Source organism: Candoia aspera, chromosome 10, assembly GCF_035149785.1.
Source record: "Candoia aspera isolate rCanAsp1 chromosome 10, rCanAsp1.hap2, whole genome shotgun sequence".
NCBI classification, from domain to species: domain Eukaryota; kingdom Metazoa; phylum Chordata; class Lepidosauria; order Squamata; family Boidae; genus Candoia; species Candoia aspera.
The window spans coordinates 20870062-20881144 of record NC_086162.1 but is presented as its reverse complement, the minus strand read 5'-3'; the positions used below and the strand labels follow the sequence as shown (position 1 = coordinate 20881144).

Here is an 11083-nt window from a genome sequence, read left to right as displayed (position 1 = left end):
TCGTTTTTCATGCTGTTTATTCATTAAATTCAGTAAAGGAGATAATTCAAGGACCACATTCTCAAGTTGCATGAGAGTGAGGAGCAAATCTTCTGAGAGGGTCCTCCAGCAGAATCATGTCAGAGGCCTCCATCCTCAGGGCTTCCGAACCCTCCACCAGTGCCTCCCTTAGGTGCTGCTGGCTCTCCGTGCTGGGTTGCACCCAATTTTGTTGAGGTGAAAGGTGATTCCCGCGGTGTAAATGCTGGTCTTCAGGGGCAGAGAGCATGCTGAGGCAGAGCTGCAGCCTCTGGCAGCAAATATCATGGGGGTGATACCACCTGGGGACCAAAAATTCAGTCTGTTAAGGGGTCCTTGTGGCATCAAAGAAGAGAGCTTCCAGGTTGCCTGTTCAAATTCTACCTTTGCCACCACTCCAAATGGTTTTGAAGAACAGCCTCCAAGCTGCTTCATGGAACCTACAGGGGAAGTATCCTGCATACTGGTCATAAAATTGTACTTTGGTTGGGTTCACACAACACACTATACTTTCTTGTTAATTTCTACAGGAAACCACTGGGTGAGGTAATCCACCCGTTTGGGGTCCAATATCATCCTACTACTGGTGATACCCAATTATTTCTTTTGAGCCCAGGCTGGCCACGCAGGACTGTCGAAGCCTCACCCCAGTGCCTGGAGGCTGTGCAGGTCTGGATGGGGAGAATCTGAGTCCAGCTCAATCCTATCAAGACTGAGTGGCTGTGTCTGTTGGGACTGCCCAGATCTGGGAATGTTCCATCTTTACTCCTGGATGGGGTTGCACTTCCCCAGTCAGGAGTGGTGTGCTACTTGGGGGTTCTCTTGGACTTACAGCTGTTGCTTGAAGAGCCGGTGGCAGCTGTGGCCAAGGGAGCTTTTGCACAGCTCCATCTGGTGCACCGGTTGTGCCCCTTTCTGGATCAGTCAGCCCAGACAGTCACTCATGCCCTTATCATCTCATGACTTGACTGTTGCAATGTGTTCTCCATGGGCCTGGTCTTGAATACCACTCAGAAGCTTCAGCTGGTCCAGAATGCAGCAGCACAAGCAGTGATGGGCTTGCCTTGGCATGCCCATGTAATATCTCTGCTCTGTGAGCTGCACTGGTTGCCAGTGCACTTCCGGGTGTGACTCAAGGTTATTACCTATAAAGCCCTACATGGCATAGGGCACAGCTATTTGAGGGACCACCTGTCTTCCCTGGTTTCTGCCATCCAGTACAATCTGGCAGAGTGGGCATGCTCCACTCAATTAAACAATGTTTTCTTTTGGGACCCAGGAAGCATGTCTTCTCTATAGTGGCACCTGGCCTCTGGAATGAGGTCCCCCCTGTGATCCTTATGGCTACCACCCTGATGACATTCCAGAAGGCCTTGAAAACCTGGCTGTTTTCCCACGCCTTGGGCTAGGATGGATGGGACTCCCCTGTTTGCAATGTTTTATGTTGGCTTTGTTGCCTGAACCTCCATCTTGTACGGTAATTATTTTGTAGTGGTGAGGGCACCAGGCTAGAAACCAGGAGACCGTGAGTTCTAGTCTTGCCTTCAGTGCAAAACCAGCTGGGTGACCTTGAGCGAGTCACTCTCTCTCAGTCCTACAAAGCAGGCAGTGGCAAACCACTTCCAAAATCTTGCATGAAAACTGCAGGGACTGGTCCGGGCTAGGAGTCAACACTGACACGAAGGCACCAAAAAACAAAAGAAAAGAAAAGAAAATCTTTGGTCCTTATTCCAGCTATATTTTGTTGTTTTTTTATGTTTCTTTGTTGTTGTGAGCCACCCAGAGTCTGTTGGAGTTGGTCAGCATCCAAATTAAATACATGCAATAAAAAAAAACAAATGTAGTTTGCTTGGTTTTTGCTAAGCTTGTTGAGCAAACCTAGCTACTGTGGCTTGTATACTGTATAATAGCTTGTGGCTTAGCATATTGTCTGCATTAAACCAGTTGTGATTTATTCAGTAACTCATAATTAAACCAACCATAGTTTAGTAAACATGCAAGAACACATGAACACTAGTGGCACACAGGAACCTTTAGAAGCCTTGTGGAGTGTGTGTGTGAGATTTTATGGGAATAAAATGAATTGTTGATGCCATCTAGATGTTGGCATAAGGGAGCTCTCTTAGGAAAATGAAACTTACCAGTGCTCAAGGTTCCAGAGGAGGTTATGCAGTGATTGTCTTCTCCTGTGCAGCTCAGAGACTCGATCACTTCGCACTGATCAAAACCAAGGTTAAAGCAAGCTGGGCAGGTCAGCCCATTGGGGGTGGTATTCACAGGTGGCACTACAAAGATTACGCCATACAGAAGCCTTGGTTCAGCAGCTCGCAATTATATGCCAACAAACATAAATCAAAGCATTTGCAGATGGGCTGGAGGTTGCATCCCCTGTAGGATTTACTGCCCTGGGCAAATTTATGATCACACCTGCCATACAAGTCCCACTGAACTGCAGGGAAAACCCACAATGAGTCACTACTCCCAACCAGGCTTGGGTAATCACAGCAGGGAATGCAGTTTTATTCCTGACTGGTCCAAAAGCACGTAGGGGATTATTGCCATTTCAGCTGAGGGTACGCCTCCAATTACAACTTTATTGCTTGTGGGGAGCAGGCAAAGGCAATCTCTCCTTGAGATTGCCTTTGCCTGCTCCCCACAAGCAATAAAGCCAAGAGGAGGAACTGTAGCTGAGCTCGGATTGGAAGGTCTTAATCACCTGCAGCCAAAGAGCCCTGCAAGGTGGTTTACTAGCGGCTCACACAACCTTTGGCATGAAAATCGAGAAGAGCCATGAGAAAGCCTAGCAAAGAAGCCCTGACATAACCAACTTGCAAACTGCCAGGAACCCAGTGGAGCTGAGGAAGTAGGCAGGAAAAGGCATTTCTCCTTGCATGCCTTTGGCGCAAGAAGAGCCTGCTGAAAACCACCCACATAGCTGATGGACGGGCTCTCTGGAGGGGGACAGTGCAAGAAGGAGAAGGAAGACCAAAAGGAGGTGATAGCAGGTGTCAAGTGCCACTCAGCTAGGCAAGATCAAGGAAACAAGAACAGCACCTGAGACATTGTTGCAGGAAAACCGTATTAGTCTAGTACAGGTAGTCCTCATTTAGCAACCATTCGTTTAGTGATGGTTCAGACTTACAACGCTGTTCTCACACTTATGACCATCGCAGCGTCCCCACAGTCATATGATCACGACTTGGGTGCTTGGCAACCGGTTCACATTTATGACCGTTGCAGCATCCCGTGGTCATGTGATCGGCATTTTCAACCTTCCCGGCTGGCTTCTGGCAAGCAAAATCAATCGGGAACTGCATGGTTTGCTTAACGACCACATGGTTCACATAATGCCCATGGTGATTTGCTTAACGACTGCTTCAAAAAAGGTCATAAAATTGGGTTGGATTCACTTAATGACTGCTTCGCTTAGCAACCAAAATTCCGGTCCCAATTGTGGTCATTAGGTGAGCACTGCCTGTAGCAGAAGAGCAGGAATCTGGTAGTGCCTTCTCCAACTCACACATATTAAAAGGCAGAAGCTTTCATGAATTGCAAAGGTACTCTCAGATTCCTACTCATTTCAGTAAGGTATCTTGAATGTTGTCTTTGTTGTTTATTCGTTTAGTCGCTTCCGACTCTTTGTGACTTCATGGACCAGCCCACGCCAGAGCTTCCTGTCAGTCGTCAACACCCCCAGCTCCCCCAGGGACGAGTCCATCACCTCTGGAATATCATCCATCCACCTTGCCCTTGGTCGGCCCCTCTTCCTTTTGCCTTCCACTCTCCCTAGCATCAACATCTTCTCCAGGCTATCTTGAATGTTAGCCCAGGGTAAATACAGAATCTTGGAAATTGTAAGTGGAATTTCCCAGCCTCCTTTATAGTGAGTTCATTAAGAGGGAGGTCTTTTGAATGCATCGAAATGCTTCTCCACGGGCTTCCTGCCACCTGGACTGACTTGCTGTTCATCAGTGAAGCTGATGTTCAGTTTGAAAAGGGGAAGTTCCCCATGGATATCCAAACGGGACCTCCCCTCCTGATTTTTAGAAAGTCCATAAACCATGGCTGGAATGTTTGGAATGTTGAGGAATGGAGTTTGAATTTTGGCCTATGGAGTGTTGCATTCCTGGTTTTTACCTATTTTTTCTATGAATTGCTAGACGGAGATGGTTTTATTTCTTATGTCGATGGCCTGTTTTAATCTGCATTTACAAAGACGGGACTTGCATGCCACTCAGAGTCAGCTTTGATTGGAAGGGCTTATAAACCTTGTAAAATTAATTTTTAAAAATACTTACATTTTGAGCGGGGTTGGACATGTTGGCTGCTCAAACTGGATGGGCCAAATTAGGTAGAAAGAAATGCATGGAAGTAAACAATCCCAGTGACTATTTTGGGCCTGGGGATTCAGGAGCTTTGCCTGGGGAGAGGAACAGACAGTTCCTTACCATTTAACTTTTTGCTGTTGCACAGGTCATCTCGGCAACAGCTGGAGGTGCTCCAGAAATGGATGTCCGAGTTGATGGTGACACTGACGGGTTCAGGCTGGCAGGCCCTGCCAGCAGTGCACGTTTTGACAGTCTCAGTCATTTTCTCAGCCCCTGGTGAAGAAAATGCAGACAAGAGAGGTTCAGTTAAGGTAGGTACACCTACCATTAGCTTTTGCTGTTCAAAGTTTGTTTGATAAAGTGACTGAAACTACCACCAAGGTAGATGATTTCCACTGCAAGCTAACCCAGATGGTGGCAATAAGTGGGAAAATAAGAATGGAAGCAGGGAACACTCGTTGCCTTTTATTTCTCCCACCATTCTGACTGGGAGTAATGGAAATTGTCCCCTAGTGTATCTGGAAGGCTCCACATTGAAGAAAGGTGTTGTAGCTCCCTGTTATTTTTCTGATCCTTCAAAGCTCAGTATTCTGAAACTGGAGAGTCTAGAAACATTTCTCCTTTTTCTAGATTCAGAGTAATGGGCTTCTAGGTATTTGAAAAATGAAGTCGATCTATAACCTACTTAGAAGGAAACTATGTGGGTGGTGCACCATAATATAATAATATGCCTACTTTGGGTATTTATGTATATAAACACATACCTGTATTTATGTATATAATAAATTTCTATCCCAACCCACCCCTGTAATGGAGATACTGTCTGTCATTATAATACTTTCTGTATCAATCATCACCAAATTGGGTGCATGAAGCCAAAGGGGATATGCAAGACTATCCATTGGGGTGCAGGAGGAAAATAATAGAATGTCTATTTACATTTATTTATCTATTCCATCATTTTAAAAATTCTGTTCTGGGGAGTATTTATTTATTTATTCAGTTGATCTGGCCACCCATCTCAAGTTAATGCCTCTGGGTGGCTAACAATGTTAAAATGTATAAAAAATAGAAACACATACACACACCCTGCAAAAAAAGAACACACATAAAACAGCAGCTGGGGTAAAAACAAATCCATCCCTAACAATTATCATAGCCAATGCACGGGCTCAACCTGTTGGCCTTGCGGGGTAAACACATAGGAAACATGACCAGATAAGCTAATTCTACTTTATTGTAAAGCTACATTAACAGAATCTTGCAGGTCTGAAAGTAAAATTCTCCCACCGTCTCCTTTACAGACTGAGAAATTAGGGAGGGTCCCTTCTGGGCCTCTTGCCTTGCCCATTATCCAGCTGTGGGCTGTGCTGTCTCTTATCTGACCATTCAGCGTCTCTTCGTCCAGTCTCCCGAGGTCTTTCCCACATACCATTACATCACCCCAGCTCCTGACCCCCAGGCCTGGGGACAGAACCAGGTCTTTAAGATCTTATGGAAGGCCTACAGGGTTGGGGCCAATCTGACCTCCAGGGGTATGATGTTCCAAAGGGTGGGCAGTATGTTTTATAATGTTTAAAAAGCTTATGTTTTATAATGTACATAATATATAATATATGAGTAAGTAGTAAATGTATAAATAAATCAACATATCGGGAAGGTCTGCTCAAAAGTTTGATTCATAAGGTTGCCCAGTCAAAAAAGTTTGGAGACCATGTTCTATGCAGTCTTCTGGGAACTAAGGTCTCTTACTCCCTCTGCTGGTTCCAAGCAAGACTTGGACACTCATCTGTCTTTTACTCACCCAAAGAATTTATTCCCACAAAGGTAAGACAGGCATCTGCAGTCCTTCCACAGGTGCGGTTCAAGCCAGTGCAATCTTTTCCTGGACCTATACAGGTCTCACAGATCAAACACGAACCTGGGAAAAAGCAATACAGATCAGGTGTGGCTTATTCAACAAACCAATGTTGGAGAAAGTGTGGCTGGTTGAGTAAGTCTCAAGGTACAGAGCAGTGTTTCTTAAACTTTTTGTTTTTAGGACCCCTTCCCACTTTTAAAAATTATGGAGAACCACAAAACAGCTTTTGTTTGTACAGGTTACATCCATCGATATGTACCATATTAAAAATTAAAATTGATGCACTTGTAGAATATTTATTTATTGAATCATGTAAAAATAACATTAAATCCATTAGATCTTAACATGAATAAAATATTTTTCGTGAAAAAACCCTGTATTTTTTAACAAATAAGAAATAATAATGAGAAGAATGACATTGTTCTAAATTTTGCAAATATCTTCTATATCTGGTAAATAATTTTGATTTCGCGGATCCCTGAGATGGTCTTGGGGGCCCCCAGGGGTCATTGGACCAGACTTTAAGAAACAGTGGTGTAGCGAAACCATAGCTCAGCATTTCATCAGAATGAGGAGATGTAGCAAATCCAACTGGAATTCCTGATCTTTATAAAAGGAGGTTGTCAGTCTTGGGTTTGTTGTTGTTGTTAGTTGCTGTCGAGTCATTTACGACTCATGGCGACCCTGCGTATAACAGAACGAAATGCTGTTCGGTCTGGCGCCATATGCCTGACTGTTCCAATGTTTGCATCCGTTGTTGCGGTAATTGTATCAATCCATCGCATTGAAGGTCTTCCTCTCTTCTGCTGGCCCTTGACTTCACCAAACATGATGTCCTTTTCAAGCGATCGGTCTCTCCTGACGATGTGCCCAAAGTATGAGAGTCTAAGCCTAGTTATCTTCACCTCTAGGGAACATTTTGGTTGTATTTCTTCTAAAATAGTTTTGGGTAACCCCCTTGAATCAACACTCTTCGAAGTAACCTGTGGCCTCCAGAGCAAGATAAAAATGTTCAACACACAGAGGATACAAGTGTACCTCCAAGACTACCCTTTGGAACAGAATTGCAGCACCCACCTTGCCTTTACTTTAATAATTACTTGGAGAATGGAAAAACTGCAGTGCCCATACCAGATCAAAGCAGACTGACCTTGAGTTAGGTGTGCAGCCAGAAAGAGGATGAGGCTGGGCAAAGTTGCCATGCTGGTGGGTCCCATAATTTGCAGATCCGTAGACTCTGAGGAGAAAGCATCCTGAGTGGGAGTATTTATGCTGGACCAGTTACATAAGGGAGAGGGGGTGAGTCAACAGGAGTTGGCCTGAGAGGCACTTAAAACTCTTGGGTTATCCCCATCTGCTTTCTTCACAGCTGATTTCCTTGTCTATTGACAGCCTCAAGGGGGCCCTTTGTGTGCCAGATGGTGTATTCCCCTAGCCAAAGGGAGCACAACCAACTTCATTTTCTGAAATGTCTCTTGTGCTTGGCAAGGGAGGGGAGCCAAGGTGTTGCATTTCAGTACATGGAACACAAAAAGAAAGCAAGAGAAAGAGGAATGCTTCCTTATCTAAAAGCTAAAAGCCACTTTACATTTTGTCCAGACCAAATGGCCCCATTTGCGGTGGGACCAAGTCCCGGTCATCTAAATTTTCATTGCAATCTGGCACTGGAGAACAGCCTTCTACATGCCAAGATTGCAATCATTCAAACCAGCCTCTTCAAGTTCTCTTTATTCCAACAGCAACAAAATGTGTGTGTCTGTGCGTGCGCGCGTAAGGGGTGGAGGTCCATTGCAAATTTGGGGGAGAGCAGGCTTCTTGGCAGCAGTTCTCGGAACTTGGAGTCTTCCTTGAAGGCTTTTCTTTTCGATAACTTGGCCACTATTTTGCATCTTGATGACTGGAGAATTTTGGAGTTGTGGTCTCTGCATCTGGAAGATGCCAAGTTGGAGATGGCCAGTATACAAGTAGTCCTCGCTTAACAACCATTCATTTAGTGACAGTTTGGACTTACAACAGTGCTGAAAAAAATGACTTGCAACCAGTTCTCATCCTTAAGAACATTGCAGCGTCCCCCCGGTCACGTGATCACTATTTGGGCACTTGGCAACCAGTTCGCATTTATGACCATCACAGTGTCCCATGGACATGTGATCGCCATTTTTGGCCTTCCCAGCCAGTTTCTGGCAAGCAAAATCAATGTGCGACCATGTGATTCGCTTAATGATCATGGAGATTTGCTTAATGACCGCTGCAAAAAAGGTCATAAAATTGGGTCAGATTCACTTAATGACCACTTTGCTTAGCAACCAAAATTCTGGTCCCAATTGCGGTCATTAAGTGAGGACTACCTCTAACCACAGCACCATTGTTTCTTTAACTACCCATAGGGCAGTTTGAAGTCATCATTTTTCCCACGGGGTGAAAAGCCCTAGTCTACAAAGAACTTCCGGGTATCTAAAACTTTGCTGTGCTGCTAACCAACCCTGAAATGGCTCAACAGCTCACACAGGGAGCCAAACGAGCCCAGTTCTTAAACAGGGAAGCTAAAAAGATTCCAAGAACTTGTCTGAAAACTGAAGAGGCTTAACACCAACTTCTGAGAAAAGGTGTGTGTTTCCAGGCCAGTATTGGAGAGGAAACCATTATTACTGGCCACACAAAGAAATTAAATTGGACACTCTTCTCAGACTTGAGCACTTTCAAGCCAGACTTGAAAGAATGTGAACCCCCAAAGATCTAAACATCAACGATTAGGAAATATTATAAATCCTATAGTGGGGCATGATCAGATCAGGGCATCTGTCATGACCCCGTTGCAAGGCACAAAGAGCCTCACAACGTGGATCATGATCATCAGAAAGAGAGGAAGGAGATGATTAAATCAACCTTCAAACTAATCACCCAAAGCGCCCACACCCATGGACTCATATGCAGCTGAATAGAAGGACTCCAGATAAGCATCGATAACCCGCACCTGGAGCCCCGGAGGACACACCTGAACCAAGAAGGCATGGGCAGCAACAGGGAAAACACCCACACAGCCATCAAGGAACCCATCAAGGAGATTGGGGACAATGGAGGGTGGGGGAGCACGGGACCCCGCAAGAGGGGTATAAAAAGGACACCTCACCACCACATCCCCGTTCCCGTTTTTCGTTCTGTCAGCTACCATTCCAATAAACCGGAAATCCTTAATACCCATTAAGTGAGTCCGTGCCTTATTGCGAAGCGAGCTGACCCTGACATAAAAACAGGAACCTACAAAATTTTTTTACCTAGCACCTATCCAACTAGCTTGTGAGGGACCCAGCTAGGTATGAACAACCACTCGGCACCCGGCGGCAAAGCTCCCCTCCCCTCGGGCGGGATGTGGCTGAGGTCCAGGCGGCACAACGCCCAGGTAAGTATGGGATCCAGCTCGGAAGAGGAGTGGGAGGGAACCACCCCGGGGCCCCGGGGCCCGTGGGCCACCGTGGGCGAGATGAGGGGATCCTCTTCAGGTTCGCCCGGCACCCCGGAGGAGACACGAGCCGAACCAATTCCCAGGGCGGACAGAGTCGAGGGATCGCCCGGCACCACGGAGGGACCGAGGGAAGGTCCTTCCTCTACGCCTGCCAGACGAGAGGGCGAGCGGAGTGGCGAGCGCACCAGCAAGAGTCTGCAGGCGGCGGCAAGGCTGGACGCGCTGGAGGAGGGGATGCAGGCGATACAGCTGCTGCTCCAACAGCTGACGGCGGCACAGGAACCCCGCAGCGGCAGCATCGTGGAGGGGCACCCGGACGAGAGATGGCGGGACGACCTCATGGGAGGCGGTGGCGACGGCGGAGCCCGGTCCAAGGAGCCCACCCGACGACTGGAGGCGCACCCGGACGAGAGGCAGGGCGGCGACCCAGTGGGCGGCGGCAGCTGTGACGGAGCCCAGTCCAAGGAGCCCACCCGATGACTGGAGGCGCACCCGGACGAGAGGCGGAGCAGCGACCCAGCGGGCGGTGGCGGCTGTGACGGAGCCCGGTCCAAGGAGCCCACCCGACGACTGGAGGCGCACCCAGACGAGAGGCGGAGCGGCGACCCAGCGGATGGCGGCGGCTACGGCGGAGCCCAGTTCCAAGACGCCACCAGAGGATCGACATCCCACCCTCCCACCCTGCCGATGAGACAACCTACTGGCGAGGGGACCCAGCGAGAGATGGCAACGACACTGCCAGATGCCTGGAGCTGATCCGACCCGCACCAGCCCCCACGCAGCACGCTGCAAGGCCCGGATGTGACCTGGAGCCAGGCCAGAATGGCAGCCAAGGACTTTGGCATAAAGTTTGATGGGGACCCCTCAAAACTCTCCTTTTTCATAATGAATGCGAGGTACTACCTCAAAGAATGGGGTCCATGTTTCAGGACTGAACGGGGCAAAGTCAATGCCCTCGCCATAAAATTAAAAGGACGGGCCGCTGATTGGTACGTCCAATTATGCCAATCAGGTGCCCGGGTGCTGCACAGAATTCCTGCGAGCGCTGGAACTGCACTTCAGGGACCCCCTGGAGCAAGAAAGAGCTAAAAGGACGCTGAAAACACTCAGGCAAGGGCAGCGCTCCGTGGCAGAGTATGCCATGGAGTTCCAAGCCCTAGCCGGCAAGGTGGAAGCCTGGTCTCAATCGACCCTGATTGAGAAATTCAAAGAAGGACTTAACTTGAATGTGCTCCTGTCGCAACAACCCCAACTCCCTGACCGAGTGGATCCAGCTGGCAGGGGAAGCAGAGGACGCCCACGACACGTTCCGCCAAGCCCAGAGGGAAGCACAGTAGGCGGAGACAGCGAGACCATCGCCGGGGAAGGCGAGATCCCAACCGTGGAAGGAGGAACGGGACCGGTGCTTTGCAA

General features: G+C 47.7%; 1 protein-coding gene across 1 annotated transcript; it reads right to left on the bottom strand.

Moving 5' to 3' along the window:
* On the bottom strand, positions 1 to 7446 carry LOC134503380 (phospholipase A2 inhibitor and Ly6/PLAUR domain-containing protein-like). The gene is made up of 5 exons (XM_063312170.1): positions 7358 to 7446; positions 6151 to 6267; positions 4467 to 4619; positions 2160 to 2303; positions 1 to 320 (listed from the first exon to the last, which is right to left on the bottom strand). Exons 1-5 carry the CDS (start codon positions 7422 to 7424, stop codon positions 169 to 171), a joined length of 633 nt encoding a protein of 210 aa, XP_063168240.1. The 5' UTR covers positions 7425 to 7446; the 3' UTR covers positions 1 to 168.
* Positions 7447 to 11083: the final 3637 nt, after the last annotated feature.